Source organism: Trachinotus anak, unplaced genomic scaffold (genome assembly GCF_046630095.1).
Source record: "Trachinotus anak isolate AG129_WGS33_773 ecotype Australia unplaced genomic scaffold, CSIRO_AGI_Tana_v1 ptg000015l, whole genome shotgun sequence".
Taxonomy (NCBI): Eukaryota; Metazoa; Chordata; class Actinopteri; order Carangiformes; family Carangidae; genus Trachinotus; species Trachinotus anak.
In genome coordinates, this window is record NW_027273866.1 from 13904671 (window position 1) to 13928390 (window position 23720).

Consider the following 23720-nt stretch of genomic DNA (forward strand, 5'->3'; position numbering starts at 1 on the left):
CCTCCAAAGTCATGATCTTGGCTGACTGTTGTGAACACAACTAGTTTCATTGTTTGTCCAGGCAGCTGTCTGTACCAGTACATCTGGAAGTAGCCAGCACCCTTGGTGTGGCTGCATTCTATTGTTGCATTGGCCCCCTTTTTCCCCCACAGTGTTGAAGTCTGATGGACATCACTTCCATCAGTCAGACCTGTGTGTGCGAGAGTAAACATTCCCATAAGTCAACATTTAATCTTTCATCCATGAGACTATTTCAAAGCTCTTGTCAGCTTCTGATGGCTGAAATAAAGTTGCTGATCTTACTACTTCACCTTTTATCCAGAGCACAAATACCAACAAGCTGAGGAGACTCTGTTTGATAATGTCCATGTTCCAAAACTTATTCTCATATATAATCTGTCAGTGTGGTTACTGAGCTATGAAGAGTTGCAGGTAGGTGTGTCTCAGCAGAGTGTTACGATCTCTGCTCTTGTTAGCTGCTGTATAAAAACCGAAACTGTCAGTCAAATGCAGATGGGCTATAAGTACAGATGGGGTTAAAAGGGGCCCTTGAGGTCCCCTTATAGTCAGATCAGTAACACTGTCAAATGGAGGAGGTCAGTTTGATGATTTGTAATGTGTTGAAAGCAGTGGAGGATAATGGCAGAGCGTTCTTGACTGTGGTTGATTCCAGGTGCTATTCACTTTCTTTGGCATTATACACAGAAGTGATGGTGGTTTATAGATTATCATGTTTCATTTTCAATATTTAGGCACTTATAGTTGTTGAGCCTGTCACAGGGTTGGGCCTTAAATAAGAACATGTAAGAGAAGACCAACTTCATTTTTTCAATGTTAAGTAAAATTCAGTCTGAAATACATGTAGACAACAAACAGTGAAGCAGGAAAATGAACAAAACCATTAAAATACAAGATGCAAGTTTACACACATTTAAAAAGAATGAATCTTGACACATGAATTAAAGTAAAGCATTAATTTAATTTGTATTGTAGAAAGAAGTCATGCAAGTGAAACTCTCAAACAAAAAAGAGGATACAACAACAGAACTGTAATATGATGAAAATAAAATGGAATTATGTTTCCTCATTTCTCAAAAATTACAGTTGTAAGTGGGATCCCTGCTTATTTGCTATTGTTTTAATTTGAATCTTTTTAAGACAGTTTCTTGTGCATAGGGAGGAATAAGTTAGCATAATAGTCATAATGCAGAGTTACACAGAAAAAAAAAATCAAATAAAATGTAAACCAAAGCATTAAAAGTCAAGGGTTAATATTTAGTTCCTTTTGGTCTAAAGAGAATTGTAACAATTTGTGTAAAGTTCCCTCTACAGTTCATTAAAGGGATTGCTGACTTCTATTCACCATGACACACAGTCGGGTATTTGTGCAGCTGTCTAAGTCACCTGTATCACTGTGTTGACTCACAGCACAAAAATACACTCCACTGTCCCCAAGCAACAGCTTCTCCACAGTCAAAGATCCAGTCTCAGTATTGTTCTTTGTTGCTGGAAACTTGTCTTTACTGAAGCCGCTTTCATATACATGGGGGCTGTATGCAGTTGTGAAAACTATTTGTTTCATTTCCTCCCCTGGCAGCTGTCTGTACCAGTACATCTCTCGATATGCACTGCCCTTACTGTGGCTGCACTTCATTGTGGCAGACTGACCCTCGTTCTGCCACAGCTTAGGAGTCTGGGTGACATCACTCCCATCAGTTAGGCCTGTAGGAGGAAAAAAATCTTGTCATGTTACAGGACCACCAGTTTCGCCTAAATCATGCAAACATGGTCAATATCAAATAATATTTTTAAAATTTCAGAAAAATCAGAAGTATCATGACAGAAGTGTAATTTTTTCCCCTGAGTCCTCAGCATCTTAATGTACAGTACCTACAATACAGAGCAGAGCTGCAGAGAGTTTGATCAGACCAGCTCTGATCATCATTGTGTTCTGAGCAAAGTTAACCAGAGCCACTGACAGTTTGTATGATGGGAGGTGTGATGATTAAACACCAAGATAAAGGGTTGCATATGGGAGTGACAGTAACATATGATGTTCTGTGATTGTGCTTGAAGTCCCCCTACTGTGCAGGAGATAAAATTGTGCTGAGAGTGCACTGTGGTGTTTGTTCAGGTTTCACATGTGTCTAAATCACTGTCTTGACTAACGGCACAGAAATACAAGCCTTTCTGGCTCCAGATTCTTCACTGTGAATGTTGATGGCTGAGAATTTCTCTTTGCTGAAGTCGTTTTTTTTTTTTCGGTTGTTGTTTTTTTGGCGCACTGCCACAGAATGGAGACCAACCGCCACAGAATGATTCTGTTTTTTTTCCCCCCCGTTGTTGTTGTTGTTTTCCCTCTCGTCTATGCTCTCAACGTAATATCGTTCCGTTCATTCATCTCCGCTTAGCACTCTTTCTCTGTCATTCTCCGACACACACGGACACACACACGCACACACACACAGACAAGCGCGCATATGCCAGCGGTGCGCGGGAAAATCAACCAGCGCATCACTGGTGCATTCCCCCAACGGTGTCAGTGGAGCGCCACAAACTGCTACCTGGTCTGTGGGAAACACTGCATCACATGGTCACATCACGTCCGTCTGGTAGACAAATAAAGGATTTTGTATTGACTTGAGGGGAATCTGCAGTACACCTGTGATTTAATGACAGATTAGAAATGGTGAAGCTTGAATGTTTTTAGCCATCTCCGTCAAAGCTGATTTTTCATTTCACATTCACAGATAATGCGATCATATTTTGTTATGCAGTGTGAACAGTTGCTCTCCTTGGTAACTGATTCACCAGCTTTCTTGATGATGAAAGGAGGTCTGTGGAGAAAAACAAACAGTTCAAATTAGCAAAGTCATTACCTGTGCACCATCTTAACTTTTTGGAATACTTTTCTCTTACCCATAATCCACAGCAGATTAAAGCAAAATCTTTGTTTCATTAGGTGCGTGTCTCCCCCTGTTGGTATGAAAAATACTGTAGGTGCATTCAATAAGTTAAGGCTTTGTGACGTTGTGTCATGATTTTTCAATTTACAAAAACGATAGCTTATAGTAACTTCAGATGAGTGCAGCAGGAATAACCTGCAAATTATGTCATAGCTATTAACAACTGAAGTCTTGATGTAGCTTTAGATGTTTTGCCCTATTACGTGATATCAAATTCTTCTTCTACTCTTATGTTTGAATGTGATTCAAAGACATTATGTGTGAAATCAAGTTTCAGAGGTTTGCATCTTGATTGTACTATAGCTCTGGACTCACTGCTGTGTTTCAGGTTTATCCAGCAGATGGCAGCCTGACAGTCGGCCAGCTGAAGTCTACAGACTCTAGTGTCAACAGATGTTGAACCCCCACGCAGGAGCAGCTGGAAAAAGACATATTAGAATCCATGGTGAGTTCTAGTTATGTCTAAACTTTTTTCCCACTTAAATCTTTCTTTATCTTTTAAAATCAACAATACTAAACAGCGTCAGCAACATAAAACAAACAATGCTTGGGAGATGCGGTCCTATAGATGCCTGTTGACGTTGGTAGTTTGAGTCTTGTATACTGTCTATTTCCTCCATTTTTCATCCAATTATGCTTTTTGTTGGCCCAATACGTGTCAGTTTTTCCATTGAGAAAATCTCTTCAACGATCGACAGTCACTGGTCCTTAGTAGAACACATGATGAACTTAACATCTATTATACAAATGCATGGTGAATGTGAGCATGTTTACATCCAGTAGTGGTCAACATTCATGAGTCTGAACCTCACTGGTGGTAAAAATGTAGGAAAGTTGTCAAAATTCTCTCCACTTTTCTTGTTTTTTGGCTTCTAGTGTGTAAGTACCATCACACCTTCCTTAAGAGTGAGACATGCATAAAGGATTATGAGATGTCATTAACACACTTATATAATATTTTTGATAAAATCTGAGATGGCTTGAATTCCACTTTGTGAATCCTACATGACTTGATGTTCAGTTTGCACCAGTAGGGGTCGTTAAACATGTCAAGTGAAATTCAGCTGGTTGAAACAGAACATGTTGGTTCAGCTTTTATGTGTCTTGTTGCTGAAGTCTGTTAACCTACCATTTGAAAACATTGCAGTCTCCCAGACTTCATTACATGTGTTTCCTGGTGCATTTTATCAGCGATGTTCCAGTCCAGACTTGGCCTGCACGATAGGAGGAAAATTTGCAATGTGCCAAAACAGTGTTCAATATTGCAACAAGAATATGACTTGCGATACATAAACAAATAATCCAGACATAAAGTTGAATATGCATGTTAAATAGAAAACAGTCCAGTATTTCACTTCTAAAAATATTGTGTGGTTAATGATGGAGGCACGTTTGCTGCTTCAAATTTTCACTTTCACTCTAAAACCATCAACAGGAGGTGGAGTTTTTGGTTTCTAATAATGTTTATCCAGGTGAGCCAGATGACTGCTTGGTAGTATCAGTCAGACTGATGTCATTAGAAATGTTGATATTCAGCCATATAAATGATTATACGCAGCCATCAGCACATAAGCCTCATGTCAATATGTTCTCACCTTTTTTCCCTCGAAACCTTCCTGACCATTATTAGAGGATTTTATATCTATATCCACCTATTTCAGTATTAATGAGTATTGTCTAAAATATAATTGGAATAATAAGAATTTCAAATGAAATCAGAAATCTGAAGCTGAAAACACATCTCCTCAGTTTGGGTGTTTTGTAGAGGGTCTACAAAACACCCAAACTTTAAATGTGGTATCATGTCAACTTTCCCTTGCATTTACTTTGACCTTCTATTATGAACTCGTAAGGTGATAGTATTGAAGTTTCCTGTTGTTTTTTGAATTTTCTGAGACTTTAAAAATAATGCAGAGCAAGAGTATTGAAGGCCGTTTCCTAACAATTGGATGGAAAGTTTTTGAAAATTGGCCACAGATGTCAGACCATCCATGTTTCTGTTGCCACACACACTTTTTCCTGTTTATCTGACCTGAATAAGCACAAACATGTTTTTGAAGGAAACAAATGGAGAAAGTAGAAAGTGGTCTTCCTCAGTTTCAGTCCCACTGGATTCTTTACTAATGCAAATCAAATTTAGCTGGAGCACAGTTTATTTATTAAAGTATTTACTAAATGACTATAATATGTTTCAAATACAGTCATATTGCATCTTAATGTGTTTGGTAATTCACATAAAGATGATTTACAGAGGAGGTGACAATGATCATTACTGCTGATAGTCTTTAGTCTGCGAGTACAGCAAAATACATTTTACATGTGTCTTATTTACTGCAACTTAAAAGCTTCAAATGCAAATGTGTGCACTAGATCAGCTGTTGTATATAATACAACACATCCTGAAGTTGATTCTGTAGCTTCAGTTGACACAGAGATGGAAGTTTTCCCAGCTGTTTGCTCAGAGATGTGCAGTGTGGGTGTGAGTTGGTGCAGAGATGCAGGTGCGGCCTGTGAGCCGGAGGTTGTGGTGAAGTGGAAGTTTGCGCCTCTGTCATTTCTCAGCACAGAGAACGATCTGCAGGCTGCTGTGTGACCACATCCTCTCCTCTGCTCTCGCTCTCTGCTTCTGCACAGTTTCAAGCACCAGTCTGTCTTCTCACCAACACCAGCTTTGACCTTCTTTTGTACACGGAGGAGAACGTTGATTTCCTGTTGCTATGTGGTAGACTCACACTCTTAACATTTACTTTGCTTCTGACAGTGTTTGAACTAAGGGAAGAATTTCTTTATTCATGAAGAGAATACAAACGGTTACAAACACTACTTATGTTCTTACAAAGTAGAAAAACGAGATATGACTCAAATAAACCCACATGAATAGGTTCAAATAATTTCACAAAAAGAAAAAATGGGAAATGAAATTTAACCTAAAATTAAATCTACTGGTGAAACCTGAGTCACTTTTCAGTTATTTCATTGGAAAAAACCTGTTATGAACCAAATGAATCTGCTTGTGAAGTTTTCCTGAGCTGAGATGTTTCAACTTGTGTAGGTGGAAAATAGTTGATTTCTCAGAAAACAGGCTGGTTGGTGTGCTGCTAAAAATACCTCACACTATCTCTGGAAAATGTGATGTTCATTGTAGAATGAGATGTGAGAGAAACTGACATATGTTAATAAATCCTTATTATATCAACAATGTCTGATAAGCAGATTTATCCATGTCCTTTTCTGATTTAGATACTGAATGTAAATGACGTCTTACTGTTTGGAGATGAGAATGATGAAACTAACAATTCTAGAGAATTTAAAGTACATGATTGACAAGATCCCCTGAAATATTTTATTAAGAAGAAACTTAAGCAAACAACCACCAAATTACAAAATTACACCAAACTATTTGCCTGTGAGTTATAGCATTAGCAGTGTAACAAGAATAAGCACAGAACTGTTAATCTACTGTGTGCAGAATTTCAGTGGCTCATTGATATACAAGTGCAGATGCACTGCAACAACAGTTTTATGACTACTAAATAACTACTATGCTTTTATATTGTATTTACAGAAAGCAAGAGAATCCATCTCTCAGAATTCTGCCGCAGCTCAGCTCTCAGTGGTTCTGCTTTCCAGTTGAACCCTGAAACAGACAAAAAAAACAAAACAAAACACAACGTCTTAATGTCTTGAGCTCTTTTTGTGAACTGTTTGTTCACATAGTAAAATACATGGAACCAGTTTGTCAAGGACAGTCAATGAAAAGTGTTTGGTTTGACAAACCTGAAGTTTCCACACCACAAGTGCCACAAAGGCTCCATAGATGGTGCTCTTGATGATAAAAATACCGTAGGAGAGTTTGGCACTCTGTGTGATCCTCAGATAGTTGTCTGCACAAAGTTCAAACATTCAGATGAGTTACATGGTTCAAAGAGGAAATATCCAGAGCACTTTATATATGTAGCTACTCTTGGTTTATATGTAGATGTGCTAATAGTTCTACATGAGCGTATTTCATTTACGTAGGACACTAGTTTCAGTTTGGTGATAACCCTGGTAGAATTGATGCAGTGAAGTGCCCAGAACCACAGGATGATATATTTACCTCTTGTCATGACACCCTTAGTTTGAGCTGATGGAAAAATAAGAAGTGGATTAGACAAGAACAGATGATTGTTCACATGTACGTCCAACAATAAAATGATCAGGTTTATTTCTTCAGTCAACAAAAACATACCTTCAACACCGCGAATTGAATTTTGGTAATGGGTAGTATCAGTCCCACTGAAGAAGCTGATGATGCAGGTGAATTCATTCTTAGGGTTGTTCCAGTCATCGGCAGGGACCCTCAACCTACTGGTGATTCTGTAGAATTCTGTAGAACTATCAGTCCACTGGGCAGCGTTGTCAGTGGCCACACCTTTGGTCTTATTCTTCCCGTTAACCTGCCAGAACACACTGACATGGTCTGGGTAGAATCCACTGACCACACAGAGTAAGGTCTTCTTCCTCTCATCGTCTTTCGGTTTGCGACACTCGAATGATGAAGGTCCAAACACTTTCACATTTTCATTTGTTGGTGGGGTGACTTCACGGCCTTTTTCTACAAGAACGAAGGAAATAAATCACTAAATTAAAGCTGCCTGTAGATCTACAACAAACACCTGACTGTAAAGAACACAGGAATCTCAACAGCAGCATTTAGACATGAAAACAGGGGGACAACAAAACACCAGAGAACTTTTTCACACTGAAAATTACCATCAAATACAACATGATCATTACAGTTCACATAACTCACACTGAGAGGCATCAATATTTAATTTCTTCAGAGAAATGTTTTTTTAAGTTAGTGCAATAATCTTACCAAGAACTGTTAGTTTGGTTCCTTCTCCAAAATAAGCAGGATAGCTTCCAGAGCACGCTGCTGACTTACATGTGAAAAACTGACAGCCCTGAAGGTTTGAACCTCTAATATATTCAGTTTCTTTCTGTGTGTGTTTTTCACTAACTAATACTCATATAATACTGTCAAAATATTGCCATTATCTTTAAGTATTAATTTGCATAATTGTATAACTACCTATAATTACTTAATTATATATTATATATATATTTTAACTTTCTCCCATCACTTATCGACTAATGCAAGTAAACAAACAACGGAATTTTACTTTTTCTTTTTGGCAAATGTGACAATGATACCTATAATGAATACTTTGTGTTTGTGCCGAATTTCACAGTTTGAAGATAACAAGTTCACTGTAACCATAGCTGAGTGTAATTTTTTGGCAGTTTATACAACAGACCTACACAGCACTTTCTAAATAAGACACTATATATATATATATATATATATATATATATATATATATATATATATATATACACACACACACAGTATATCTATAATTTTATATTAACTATAATTTTGCACATTTAGGTAAGTGAAGCTCAGAAAACGAACATTCATGCACATGATTTTTCTCATTTTCTTACCCAGCACTGTCAGTTTGGTGCCATTGCCAAAGTCAGCTGGTTGGTAGTTGTTCACACTGATGCATGGCTACAGAAAAAACTGCTCAACCATTCAGCACTGAAAGCTGTGGACTGTCTTTGTGCTCTTTTTTCAGATCAACTAAAAACTCTTGAAGACATGCTTGACCCAATCACATCAATGTAAACTTATCTAAAACTGTGAGTTTAGTTCCAGTTCCAAAATAAGCCTCTGACTGGGAACTCAAGGTATTTCATAGAGCTCATGAACACTCATTGAGAGGATGATACTCCGGGCATAGGGCCAATTGTTTTATTGCCACACTACTTTTACTGGAGAACGTAGGCAACATTTGTTTTTTGTGGATTATCCTTCACCACAATTTCTTCTGCACTTTTTAAAAAAACAATACTTGTACTATACTATACTATACTATACTATACAATACTATACTATTCTATTCTATTATACTATTATGCTATATACTAAACTTGCCATTTATTTAATTATCACTTACAGAAAACAAGCTGTGAATCAATCTGAGTTCATTTTAGCAAGATTTCTTACCTAAAACAGTGAGTTTAGTTCCAGCTCCAAAGTAAGCCTCTGTGTACGAGCACAGAGACTTTGAACTGGAACAAAAACTCTTCCTATTGCTTCTCTTCATCTGTGCCACAGATTATTCCAACTTTTTCACTATTTGACATGCAGAAACTTTGACTTTAATCCACTTTAGGCTGCGAAAGAGTCAAATCTTCCTCCAAGAACTTTTACCATTTAAACATCCTTATCTTTTTGTGACTATTTTCTTATTATTTAGCCCAGTAATCATGGTTTAATCATGATATGGTTCGGAGGCAGTCAGAATTAATCTACACTGTCAGAAACATTTTAAGAAAAATTCAAACACGAATATTTAATGACCTTAAAATGTTTTCTTACCTAAAATGGTTAACTTTGTTCCTCCACCAAAGTAAGCCTCTGCAGTACCAGAGTCACAGTGAATCTGATCAGTGCTCAGAATAGCCCAAGATGCTGCTTTTACTGCGCTTCTTCGTGTGACAGTTTTATAGTAAATGTAACTCTCCTTTAAGTTAAACTCCAACAGCTGCAGTGCTATAGTTTCTCTAAAAGTAACCTGTTTGGCTTTTATATATTTTGGTTCTCTTCTAAGTGGATTCATGAGATGAAGTTTGACGTCTTACTTACCAAGAACAGTCAGTTTTGTTCCCTGTCCAAAATAAATAAGCTTCGTACTGACACAGTGTTTTAAGCTGAAGAACAAAAATCTCTGAGCTGAAGTTAAACTATGATGAGATTTTTTACTATAAACCATCTTAATTATATGTACAATATATGTTTCTTACCTAAAACAGTTAACTTTGTTCCTCCACCAAAGTAAGGTTCAAATCCACCAGAGTCACAGTGAACTTGATCAGTGCTCAAAACAGCCCAAGATGCTGCTTTTGTTTTGATAATTTACTTTTTAATTTACTTTAAATGTTTCTTGTTTTAACTCTCACTTTTCTTACAATCTAAAAAATCACATTTGTTTCAATAGTATCTCTTTTACACATTTTATGTAAGACAGAGCTTTTTACCCAAACAACTCATTTTACTTCTTTTACAGCTCAGTTAATGAGTTGGAAGTTTTACTTACCAAGAACAGTCAGTTTTGTTCCCTGGCCGAAATGAGCTTCATAATTGGCACAGCGTTCAAGCTTATCATCAAAAAGTACTGAGCTAAACTTGAACCGAAGTACATTCGGACTCTGAATGCACCACTTCTTTTACAAAACGTACTGCATTTGTTCCATTTTAATCAGGCCTGACTTACCCAAAACAGTCAGTTTTGTTCCTTTTCCGAAGTATGCCTCGTTGATGTTGTCACAGTGCAAAAACACTGAGCATTAAACTCCTGTGTCTTTTTCTACCAGAATTATCTTTGTAAAGTTTTTACTAACACTTCAGTTTCTGATAAGACTCTAAACCAATGTGAAATTTACAAAAATACAGAAATATTTACCTAAAACCGTCAGTTTGGTTCCTGGGCCAAAGTAAGCAGGCTGAGAGCTGGTCACAGTGTTTTCTGTTCAGCTCAATATTTTCATAACAGTTTTTCCTTCACCTTCAAACCAGCATTTGTTATTTTTGTTAGTTTCAGTGAAGTGAAGTTGTGAGAGCTCTGACTTACCTAAGACAGTGAGTTTTGTTCCTTTTCCAAAGTAAGCTTCACTTCCAGTGTCACACTGACTGTCTCCTCTAGCAAAAAGTTACAAAACTTTCCATAATCAGCATGTTCAGACACAGTCTAATAATCCAGAGAATGGAGAAAGTTTAACCATGCAAGATGGGCTCCATGATGTCCAAAGTTTTTTGTGTGTGTCAAGATGAGTAAAAGAAAAACCCAAATACTCTGAATATGATTTGAAAGTAATCATTGAAACTTTTTTCTGACACATTTCTGCATATAAATTGACTTTTCAGTGTCAAAGGGACTTGCCATCATACACACCTTCAGGATATTGATGTTTTCTGCTTATTAAGTGTTTACAGTTGCGTGTAGCCTTCTTCACAATGGGTGTTAATGGGAGGAGGTTTTTGTACAGCGGCTCTATAGGATTGTATCACCGTGGCCCCCTGTCCCCACGGTGAAAAAGCATCACACAAAAACCTGAAGTCTTTCTCGTTTTCTCCTCTCTCCTTCCCCCACCCAGCTTCTCTGTATCTCAGTCTCCATCTCTCTCTGTTAGAGCAGCTGCACAGGTTGGGCTGACTGACACTGTTGCTATTTCAGTGTCAACTAAGAAAAGAAGCAAGAATGGAGGGAAGGAAACGAGAGACTGTTTTAGTGTTTGTTTGTAGCTGTTCAGAGGAAGTGACATCTCTCATGGTCACACCTCTTCATCCTCCCAGTTATCAGTGAAGAGACACATTAACCGAGGAACATTTACTGACGGATGTGACTGTAGTGAAACTTAAATTGCTAATTTTATAATCTAATTTGGAGCTTTCATATTGACACAGCAGGAAGTGTCTGTTTAGTGAGTACTAATTGCAAAAAGCTATTTAAGCTTAAAGCTGCACTCATCAGATAGATAATTTTAACAATAGCTCATAGAACTACATATAATGTGAAAGTTGTCAGATGTACAGATGTTCCCACAGATAGTTAATATCTCTCTCTGCTGCCCCCCTCAGCTCTGTGAAGCATTTCAGGATCTTTGATTTCATTGTTTTTGTTCTATGACTGTAACTTTATTATTGTGGTCTGTCTCTGCTCTCAGAGGCAGCTCCTGGACAAAATAAACCCTGATAAACACACTGTAAACCACAAAGTTTGCATCCACCTGGTAAACATAGTGGAGCCAAAGAACCACATATTTCCCTCAGGAACTGGTAGAGACCAAAAGCTCAATTTGTACATTATTGGAGGAAAAAGACAATTTAGGCATGACATGCAAAAAAAAAAAAAAAGCACCTGTGATTTGGGTTTTGTACTTGGGCATATTGCAATTTCAGTTATATTTTGATTAATTGTGCAGCCCCACTTAGTTTTACTTTTACATGTAACAACATACTCTGACCCCTATGAAACTATGTAGCTCAGTTTAATGATTTTACTGGATACTAGTTTTACATACAGTACTGAACTTTCATTTCAACAACCACATCTATGTGTAATCTCACATGAGCCCTGTAGAGGTCAGTGTGTACTATCTGTATTATCCTCTTAAACTTGATATTCTTTATTATTGTCAGCCTGCACACACCCAATCAAATTATATGAGAAGTTGCAGAGTTGAGGACAGAGTGACACAGTCGAGACACTGTACAGGGCAAAAATGTTGTATTTGATTTATCAACCTCACCACGTTTTCACCTGCTCACTTATCTGAACTGATCAGCTTTGTGGTGTTACAGAAACAACACTGAACTTAGAAGAGGCAGTTCTTGAACCTTCCAATGAACAAGTTTTCTTCTTTAAGTTGATTCTCTTACTCTAATTTCTCATGTCACATTCACATCGGTGATAGGTTATTGATTAATCTCTTGATTGTTTTCTTAATTAATCTGTTAACTGTCTGGTCTGTAAACTGTCAGAATTTAGTGAAAAATGCCAAATGACATTTTTTTATTTCTAGTTTGTCCCTAAGAAAAAGAAAAAGTTTGATCAGAATTGAGAAACCAGAACCAGTATTTTTTGGCCTGTTTTAATTGGAAAATTATTTAGATAAGTAATCGATTATAAAAACATTAACAATGTTATGTCCCACGCCATTTTTTGTGCCACTATAGTGAACACTGAGCAGCAGCTGTTGTTTTCTAGTTCCTTGCTTAAGAGCACTGTGCCAGCAGTGTTTAGAGCTCTTTTAACCACTTTTATTAGGAGATCATGATGAGTCCTGCATTAGTTACACATCAATTACACATGAATGGTATAATATAAAGTATCTGCAAACTCAACCATAGTTAGATTGTGACCTTTATCATAGTTATGGTTAATGACACGAGCAAATACTCTGTTAGGTTTAGTGTAGTGTAGTGTTCACTCACTGAGCACTTAATTAGGAAAAAATACTCCTGCTTATTCATATACTTTTCCAATCAGCCAATTAGGTGGCAGCAGTCCAATGCACAAAATCCTGCAGATACAGTCAGGAGCTTCATCAATGTTCACATCGGAATGGGGAAAAATTTGATCTTAGGCATTTCTGTTCAGTTCTGGACTTTTTGTTGGTGCCAGTTGGGCTGAATAGTGAAGATAAATACATCTTGTTGATGAGATAGGTCAGAGGAGAATGGCGAGACTGGTTGGAGCTGACAGAAAAGCTATGGTAACTTAGATAACAACTCTGAACAACTGTGGTGAGCAAAAATTAATCTCAATGATCAACATGTCCAGCTTTGAGGCAGATGGGCTATGACGCAGAGGACCTTGTTGGGTTCCACTCCTGTCAGCCAAGAACAGAAATCTGAGGCTGCAGTGGGCACAGCTTCACCAAAGTTGGACCGTTGAAGACTGGAAAAACTTAGCCTGGTCTGATGAATCTGGATTTCAGCTGAGCCACGCAGATGACTGGGTCAGAATTTGGCATCAACAACATGAATCCATGAATCCAAAATTCCTTATGTCAGTGTGTAACATGTTTGAAAGTAAAGGGAGGCCCTACCCAGTATTGGTTTGGTGTTCTGATAGTGTTTGGTAAATTGTAGTGTGGTATTGTGTAATATATTTTGTATTTGTACTAAGTGGCCACTTTATTAGGTACATCGGTACAATCTATTGCAATTCAATAGAAATTTTCCACCATCTGATCTTATTATACTTGTGACACTGTTATAAAGATGTTAATTCAGTTATATAGTTTGTTAGTATATGTGAGTATATTTACCTAAAAGGCCAATGTTGTCCCAGTGTGTCTCCACCTATTTTTGACACAAAACATTCTTTATTGTATAAAAACCAAACAAGCCACAGCTCCTTCCTGCCTGCATATCATGTGTTACAGACAGACTTGGTATTTGTATGACTGTCTGGTCTGTGTGCATCACTGTGACTGGCAGCACAGTAGTAAGTACTGGTGTCATTCAGGAGCAGCTCAGTAATTTGAAGAGAGAAGCTGTTTTTGGATGTATCAATAGACGACTGAAAGTGCCCCACAGTTGTGTCGTACTCTTTGCTGAGAAATTCCACAGGAGCTCCGTGGTGGTTTTGTCGGTACCAGTACATGGTGTGGCTGCCCATGCTGAGCCCTTGACCCATGCTGCACTCCAGAGTCACTGTGATACCTTTGTGAGTCACTTGATCTCCAGACTGAAGAATGACAACAGCGAGACCTGCAACACATGAAGAATAATATTTAATTGTCTGCCTTTGATGTATAGAACTGTAGATTCACACAAACATTCAGATGCTGGTTAGATGGTACAGCCATTTTGAGATAGAACATAAAACCCACCTGAGTGTAAAATAAGTGACAGATGAAGGACTGTGATGAGCATGTTGGTGATGAGCCTTCTTCCTACTGAATGGTAGTCACACATCACTTTGTTCAGCACAAAAGAAACATGAGGTCACATGATCATACCACTGGAATCCAAGACTGACTGTTATTTTCATTTGCTGTTAAAGAAATTAAACTTTGAAGCACAGGAAAGATGAATTAAGGTTCTCCCTAACTCATAAGGATGTATTTTTTATTTTTTTTTTGAGACTTGCGAATGTCAAAATATTTTTGCATCAGCTTCCCCATGAGGAATTCTGTTTTTGTTTTTTTTTTTAATCAATATGAATTTAATATAAAAAAAAAAGTGATTGTAAATTGTAATGATAGATTATGTGATAGTTTACTAACTTAATGATAATATGCACCTTTTTGGGTGTATGCATCCTGTCAGCAACCATCATTGAAATTAATTGGGTACATCCATAATTTTTCCAACCCCATTTAGATGAAGCCATGCCCTCTTCTGTATGGTGAAAGGCTTGATCTTAACCACATACAAATGTGGGCAGTGTTTGATTTAGTGATTCCCTTCAAATTATTTAATCTCAAGCTAATGGTGCCATGTCATTGCCTGGTTTGTTGAACGCTAACCTTGGATCAGACCCTAACCAACAGCCACATTTTTGCACATGTCCATAACAAATCTGGTGTCCGGTGTGGCTTGGGCAGCCGCAGTGCACTCTGTTAATATGTTCATGATGAATACATTTTGAGTCTTTGGCCATGGTGGAACATGATTGGGCATCCCTAAACTGGTTGGTAACAATGCTCCATCCACTCTTTTATGGTTTTCATTTAAACAGTACTGCACGCTCAACTTCTCATTGGGACAAGTAAAGGAAAAATTCAGTTTTCTAAACCTCTAGTAAGATTGCCTCTGCGCTGCATTTCATAAGTGTTGGTTGTTACTCACACCAACAGTTGGTCAAAGTTTAAGTCCTAAACAACTTGAGTTTTCCTTTGAAGCTGATTGGTGATGACTACCTTTTAGAATTTCCTGAAGCCCAACCTGATGTCTCTGATGGCTTGTTTTCTCCAATAAATGATCCAAAAGTGATTCATCATATCACAATAGATATTTCTATGTGTGTGTATATAATAGTTTTGTATCCTTATGTAAATTGTGAATTTTGAGACCTACTGAGTGTGTCATCACACTTGGGTAATAAGTATTCTACATTTAGGCAAGCTCTGCCGGCCTGCCTCTCAGGATCCTGAACAACAGAGAGCAGGGTTTTTAGTGATGGGTTGACATCAAACCACATCACTGTGTGCTGGCAGCACAGAAATACACAGCTGAGTCTGATAGATTCACACTCTGAATAATCAGAGCTCCTGTTTGGATGTTTTTTCTTGTGATCTTAAACCGATGTTCAAACGGCTTCTCATAGTTGGGTTCACTGCCAATGTAGCTGTATCCAATTAAATTCATCAGACCGCTCTCTGTTTGCTGGTACCAGAGCATGACATTAAGTCCGTTGTCATCGTGACTGCAATTAAAATCCACTCCATCTGTTTTGCTGACTATTCTTGGATGAGACGGCTGAAACGTCACACACTTTGTTTGATCTGTGGGTAAAACAGAGTTTTAGTAAAACAGCTAATATAGAAGCCATCGTGCAGAAACAACTGTATAAATGCTTAAAAAATTAACAGCAAGATTGAATAGTTTTTTTGTGGTTAATTCCATTACATGGAAGAAAGATGAGAAGAAATCCAATCACAGCTGGAGACATCCTCCAGGTTTATTCTGCTATAGGAGAAACACAACTACCTCAAGTGAGAGTCTGTATAAACTGAGATGCTGCCTCATCTGCAAGTGTCTCAATAGCAGGAAACAGATCAGGGTTTTTGTGAGGGAGTGGCATTAAATCACATTACTGTGCACTAGCAGCGCAGAAATAAACAGCCGAGTGTGACAGGTTTGTTCTCTGTATAGTAAGAGATCCTTTCACTGTGCTTTGTCTTGTCAGAGTAAATTGCTCTTCAAACTGCCCCTCATAGTTTTGGGATGTTTCATACCCATATCCAATGAGAGTCATAGACGAACTGTCCTTTCTTTGCTGATACCAGAGCATTACTACAAGGGTAGTATCATCATGGCTGCAGTTAATCTTGACCTCTCTGCTCTCCTTCACTATCTGGGGAGGAGATTGGTGAAATGTTACAGCGTTCACCTGACCTGTGGAGAAAGCAGCAGCAGCAGACAAGGAGTCAGTACATTGTAGTTAAAGTGATTGTTCAGCAAGTTTAACACAGTTAATGTTGAGTTTCATGTAAATCAGGATGAAATGTGAGATCTCACATGAAAACCAGATGACAAGAAAACCAAATGTTTGCATAGGTGTAGACATCGTGAAGCACTGATGTGAGGAAAGTGAGGCTCGGGCTGAAAAGGGAGGGTGTTGTGTCTGTGTCGGTGAATTCATCACCACATTCTGGTGATGAAAGCTTCATGCCATGTGCTGTGCCTCCATCTATTGGTTGAATCAATTCAGGACAGTCATTTTTATGACTGCAGCACAACTGATGCTTGTCAGAAAAAGACAAACGTAGATCATTTTAAGTGTTTTAACAAATGACCAATAATATATTTTCTAATTTCAGAGAGCAGTTCATTCCATATTCACTTTCTTCTTTCCTAACTTCCATAAATGAAATGACATGTGCAGTAGAGGTCACTAATATCATCTTCTCCACAGTGGTTTGTTTCTTTCCTTCATTTGATTAGTATAGGTGTCAGAACAATAAACAACCTCTCGGCTGTATGTTCTTGTCACAGATCTGAGGTCTGCCATAGCACTGTGTAGACTGGCACACAGATAAACAGCTTCATCTTTCTTCTGAACGCTGGTTACTGTCAGAGACCACTGCTTCTCCTTTGATGTCACGACCTGAAAACCAGATTTGAGTCCTTCTTCAGAGTTTGCAGTGCCAGCTACTAAATAAACCACTAACTGAATATCTTTTCCTCTCAGCTGCCTGTACCAGTACAGATATTGATAGTCAGTGTCATTCTGGTAGCAGTGCATCTCTGCTGAGCCACGGGGAAGCCTGGACATGTCGCGGGGCCACTGAGTGATCAACACAGACAGAATAGCTATTACCCGCATGATAAACACGTCTACTAAGTCAATAATATTAGCTGTATCTTTACTTGTTTTGAAAATACATTAAACACAGGTGAAAGCAAAAGTTCACTTCAGAGCTACATATGATTAAAATGTAGGAATATTTTCATCCAAACTTCAATGAGAAGAGCTTTTAGTTTTGTAGATATTAACTTTACCTGCAGCCCAGAGTATGAAGAAAGTCAAGGTGGTGATGCCTGGGATCATTTTGACTTTGGAGAAGGAAATAAAATGACTGAAAATACAATGAACACTTGAGATCTGAAGGGAGGAAATGACACCAGAATCTCTACGTGTTAAATACACCAAAGAGAAGACCTACAGCAGAGAGTCAACAAGGCTCTTTAGCAATGGAGAGTCATGGGGGCAGTGACTGCAGACGTGACATCATGACATACAGTATATGTCCAGTCTGTATCTTGTTGTATTCATGCATGATTTGGACATGTTTGTCTACATCTCAAGGTCTTGTTTTTATGCCTCCAAGCATTTATTTAATTTTTATTTAGGTTTGCTGGTGATTGTTGGATCATAAGTGAGGTTGACACAATGTCTAGAGGGCATAAAGGAAGACTGAAGGTAAACAGACCTGTTAGTGTCATGAGACATGACTCTTACCTGTGAGCAAAAACAGAAATGTTCATATTATATGGAAACCTTCATCTCCAATTAATTTTACATTTTGTGAATATTTAATCATTCATTTTCTTTTACTTCCTAAATGCACATAGTAAAATGAAACATCCTAATGAAGCAACTGTTATAATGAGGACTTTGCCACATGGTTTCAGTGGCTTCCTGTGGGTGTGCTGTTATCTGCTCCATCATTGTGGAGGTTTTTGTATGAGAGAGTCACTGTCTTTATTACTGTGCATACTTGCTGCTCCAAAGTATTCTCCGCTGTCTTCAGGGTGTGTCAGGTTGAGGATGTGAAGAAAAGCTGTTTTCTGTCCGTCTCCAGTCACTTTAAAGTGTCCTTCAAATTGTGTCTCAACCTTTGGAGTTGTATAACTTATATAGCCAATCAGCTTTAGAGAAGTGTTGCCTGGTGAACGCTGATACCAGAGAATTGTGTCATAGCTTGAGATAAGATGTGTTAAATTCAGGACGACTACACTGTTAGGTTCCTCTACCAGGTCACGTGGAGTCTGAAACACTTGTTTTTCTTTACTCAGGTAAACACCTGTAAAGAGAATATAAAAAACAATGTTAGGTAGTAAGAAAAGTTTATTTGGATTAAAAAGCTAAAGTGTAAAAGGATCAAAGAAAGAAGACATAGATATTCTTCATTCCTTGTTGTTCCTCTATCTGAAAGTATTTTTCAGAGTTTCAAGTGGCTTCATGAATATACAATACCTTTAATCCAGATCAGAGTAATGAGGGATATGATGAGACAAGATGGTGTCATGTTGAATGTGAAGATCCAACCAGAGTCTCTGCTGTGCTTTGTGGATCAAGAGGTGCAGGACGTGATGCAGGGAAATCAGAGCACAGGTTGACAGACAGACTGTTGTAGAGCAGTTCATGGTGTCCTGACAGTGTTCGTTGTGTAGAAACACTTCCTGCTTCATTCAAGAATAAGAAGGGTGGTGCCACTCTTACATCACTGCTTCACAGTAAAGATAGAGGTTTTCAACCAGCTAAATAAATCAGCATTTAACAGGTAGAATTAAGAAGCTTTCGAAAATGTATGATTCTGTGTTTAAAGTGCAGTTGTATTCATCATTACTTTCCCTGAGCTGATCAGCTAGAAACTATCTTCATTTTCACTTTCATTGAGTGATATTCCAGCAGAGAATACAATTGATTTTCTCTTGGAATGCCATGATCACCAAATTACCTTAAGCGTTCAAGGCTTTGGCCTTTAGGAATATTACTAAACTTTGATCAGATGTTTAATGCAGAAAAGAGAGGTGATTGTAATTGAAGCTCTGTTCATGTCAAGTGTCACAACTATTGACTGACTAACATCCAGCTTTTGACGTGTCTAAAGCAGGAAAGGGAAGTGAAATTAGTTAATGATAAACAAAGATGATGAGTTGGTAAATCAGTCAAAGCACAAAGTTCATTGAGGGATAATTGAATCTATTTTCTGAGGGGAGAGGGGAAGAGGTTTTTGTAAAGAGCAGATGGGGGGTTGATGTACTGTGGCTTACTAGCTGCACAGAAGTATGTTGCGGTGTGTTGAAGTGCCTTCAGTTTAGTTATGGAAAGTGAACCATTTTTTGTTTTGTCTCCACTCAAATCTCCAGCTAATTTGAAATGTTCTCTAAACGGTTGTTCCACGCTGTCGTTGTTGAACTGTGCATTTCCATATCCAAGAAGTTTGAGGGCTTTGTCCCCGGGTGACTGCTGGTACCACAACATCACTCTGTAGTCAGTTTGTCCATGTGTGCAGAAAAGTTGTACCTCATCACCAGCCTTTCTGATGAGGGCAGAAGGAGACTGATGGACCTGAACCCCCTGAGAAATACCTGCTGTAAGCAGAGTAGGGCACATTATTGATTTAAGATGTAAATGTAAATACGGTACTTCTTACTTCACAATGAAACAGTTGTTACCTGTGAGGAAATAGCAAAAGAGAAATGTAACCATCATGGAGAGATCTGAACGTCATGGATGTAATGCAGCATCAGTTCATTGATGACAGGGTGTCTGTTCTTAGTGGTTTCTCACATTTAAGGAGGAATGAAGGTGATGCAGGAAGAAGGCGTGGCTTTATTTAGTTGCATTTCACACTAAGTTCTATATATATGCTCTTTCTTTCACCTGATTCCCCTTCAGAGAGGTTGGATTTTTTGTGACAGATATTGTTATATTTTAGAGAACAGAACAGAAATAGAAACACAGTTACATTAGCTAATGATGTGATTGCATCAAACTAAAATACAACCACAAGAGCAGGTGTCTGGGAGCAGTTTATTGTGTGTCTTATTCAAAACCACTGATGATAAAGATTGTGCAGGGTTTTTGTTAAGTTGAGCAGGAATTTTTGTCAGCGTGCTTTGCTGGCTGCACAGTAATAAACTGCACTGTGCTGTTGTGTTAGATGTTTGAATATGAGAGAGCCTTTCTTTGCTGTATTAACAGTCAAATCCCCAGAGATATTAAAGTCATTCTTATATGACTCTTCCATTGTGACTTGTTTGTAGTTCAAATATCCAATGAGTTTCATAGCTGTGTCTCCAGGTGAGCGCTGGTACCAGAGCATTACATAGTAGTCAGTTTTATCATGGCTGCAGAAAATCTGCAGTTTTCCATCAGGTTGTGTGATGAGATCAGAGGGAGACTGACGGACTTCAAGACTCAGACAAAGACCTAGAAAGAGAGAAAATGAATGAACCATGTAGAAAGCACAGATGAAGTGGTATTCCTGAATGATAAAAGTGATTACCAATGAGCCAAGATAAAAAGATGAATGTTGGCATGTTGTCCTCCTGCCTGAATGGACACAGTACTGACAGACTGCATAATCATTTCACTATGCACTCTTTTGTTAACACACTCCCCTCTGAAATGAGTACATGATGTGTCATTGCTGCGTGTGGAGCTGAAGAGTTTCAGGAGTTCCAGCTCCACCTACTGGGAAGTCAAGTCAACATTTGGCTTCTTAGAGACCAAATTTATTGGCAAGCAGTTTTTGTTCAGCTGCTCAAACTTCTCACATCACTGTGTTTGCTGACGGCACAAAAATACACACCACTGTCCTCCAGCTGCAAGTTTTTCACAGTAAGAGCCCCGCTCTCTATGTTCTCTTTGATAGCTAAATATTTGCCTTGAGGGGACCCCCCATAGTCTGGCTGTCCTCTATAAACTGTGTAGACAAAGAGGGTCATGGTCTCCCCTGGACGCTGCCTGTACCAGTACATCTGGCTATGACCAGAATCTTTGTTGTGGCTGCAGTTAATCTCTGCAGATTTGGACACGTAATTCCAGCTGATATCTGGGTATTGGGTCACATCCTGGCAGTGAACTGTGTGGAGAAAATACAAAATTCAAACATGATTTGTTTCATTCAAACAAGTTAGATTTTTATTCATTTATGTTCTGTTACATTACAGTGTTTTAACTATTGTGATTATTTTCCTGCACTGATTTTCATCACAGTAATTTGCTCTGTGTATCACATGTAGACATTTGAAAAGATTAAAACATTACAACATTAAAACATTACATAGGAGACTCCATCAGCATATTTCCATCTTAAATTCACAAAATAACAATAAACCATACACTCTCTCACACTGCAGAAAAATAATTTTTTGTTCTTGTACCTTGAAGCCACAGAGATGAGACTGCAAATATAATGAGTATTGGAGCCGTCATAATGATTCTGATGAGATGTGAGGCAGCCACAGCAGACATACTGAATGTCGAAGGCTGCTTTTTATAATGGGAGGTGTGTGTGAACAGCATTGGTCTACAGAAAGGACCTCCCATTATAATCTGTGATCTTAATCAGAAGAAAGAGCAACATTGGTTAGAATGGCTTGTTCCAGGTGTTTAGGGGCTGTGAGCTGTAATACTGAGATGAAAACAGGTTTTTGTAGTGAGGAGCAGTGATGTGTGGCACTGTGGTAACTAGCAGCACAGAAGTACACTGCACTGCTGCTTAGACTGAGTCCATTAACTGTTAATGTACATGTGTCGCCTTTATTTGCACCCCCCTCTATCTTTACATCCAGTCCAGTCTCAGGGTTTCCTCTGGTTCCAAGCATGTATCCCAGGAACTGTAGTTGTCTGTTTGACTGTTTGTACCAGAGGATTTGGTCATAGTTGTCAACATTGTGTGAACAGGTGATATTGGCTGTTTCTTCTGGTTTCTTGTACATGTCAGCTGGAGTCTGGTGGACTTTGTCACCCAGAGAGGAAACTGTGGAAAAAGTATCAAAGTATCAACAAAATACAACATGAGCTTAAACACTCAACTGAAAACACAACACGAGGAAAGAATATAGAGTTACAGAAAACGTTAGAAAATGTAGTAACAGCTGAAATAGCAGCAGTGTGGGAGGCTGGCTGTGCACATGTAAATCTATACTTTTTTTAAACTTTGAAAATGTTCTCAAAATAATTTTGATGACATTACCTGAAACCAGAATAGCGTTGCTTAGAAAAAAAGAAAATAAGACAAGCATTTTAGTTGAAACCTTGTTGCTATGAATCGTCGTGTTATCTTCAGGATATCAGCAGTTACACTGATTATATCCAACCATCAGCCAAACAGATGTGATCTCTGCAGGTGGTTGCTGTCATAGTGCTTCCTCCTCCTACTCTTACACACTCGACACACTCTCACATACACTACACACCACTGGTTCAGTATTAAGGTCTGAGTAGTGACACACTGCCACCTAATATGAGGAAGGAACACAGGTGTGCAGGCTGTGAGCTGTAATAGAGAGATGAAATCTGTGTGATGTGCAGGTTTTTGTACTGAGGAGCAGTGATATGTAGCACTGTGGTAACGAGCAGCACAGAAGTACACTGCACTGCTGTTCAGTCTTTCAGTTGTTAATGTGCAGGTCTCGCCTTGATTTGCACTCCCATCAATCTTTACATCCAGTCCTTGCTCTGGATAGCCATCCTTTGCATACATATATCCTAGAAGCTGCAGTTGTCTGTCCTTCATTTGTTTGTACCACAAGATTCGGTTGTAACTCTGAATATTGTGTGAACAGTTGATTTGGACTTTTTCTCCAGGGTTGCTGTACATGTCGGCTGGACTCTGGTGGACTTGGTCACTGAGAGAGGAGCCTGTGGGAAAGGGATAATAGAAGCATCTGAGTAAAATATGAGTATAAACACTGGTAACTTGAAAATAGAATAGTAGAAAATGTAAAATAATGCAAACCCAGACTGAAATAACTGTATATAGGATTTTGTTAAAACTAAAAAAAAAAACGAATTAACTAGCCAACTAATTTTGATGATATTACCTGAAACCATAATATTGTTGGTTAGAAAAAAATGAAACAGAACAATCATTTTGTGTTTTCTGAGTTATTGGTTATACTGAAGAAAATGAGATCATCAATTTGTTGCAGCAATGATTGAAGCAGCTATACTGAGCATTTCCAATCTTCTATTTGAGTAAGTCTTTTCAAGTTGGTGGGTGGTG

The 23720-nt window shown here is 38.3% G+C and overlaps 1 protein-coding gene and 1 pseudogene across 1 annotated transcript; both read right to left on the bottom strand.

Annotated features, from left to right (window-relative positions):
* Positions 1-1675: 1675 nt before the first annotated feature.
* LOC139633344 (T cell receptor beta chain MC.7.G5-like) lies at positions 1676-16308 on the bottom strand. The gene is made up of 8 exons (XM_071498939.1): positions 14421-16308; positions 13977-14298; positions 10652-10719; positions 7198-7563; positions 7066-7092; positions 6744-6850; positions 3321-6603; positions 1676-3182 (listed from the first exon to the last, which is right to left on the bottom strand). The coding sequence occupies exons 1-7, from the start codon at positions 14503-14505 to the stop codon at positions 6577-6579; spliced, it is 1002 nt and encodes a 333-aa protein (XP_071355040.1). The 5' UTR covers positions 14506-16308; the 3' UTR covers positions 1676-3182; positions 3321-6576.
* Positions 16309-20777: 4469 nt separating this feature from the next.
* Positions 20778-22880, bottom strand: LOC139633060 (uncharacterized; annotated as a pseudogene).
* Positions 22881-23720: the final 840 nt, after the last annotated feature.

Bases quoted from the DNA above. Each gene is read 5' to 3' on its own strand.
- LOC139633344 (XM_071498939.1), bottom strand. From the start codon at position 14,505: ATGTGTGACTACCATTCAGTAGGAAGAAGGCTCATCACCAACATGCTC. The intron at 10,720-13,976 runs GTCTGTCTGTAA...ACTTTTTGCTAG, and splicing joins GACAGTCATACAAATACCAA to AGGAGACAGTCAGTGTGACA. The intron at 7,093-7,197 runs GTATGTTTTTGT...TTTTTCCATCAG, and splicing joins TTCAATTCGCGGTGTTGAAG to CTCAAACTAAGGGTGTCATG.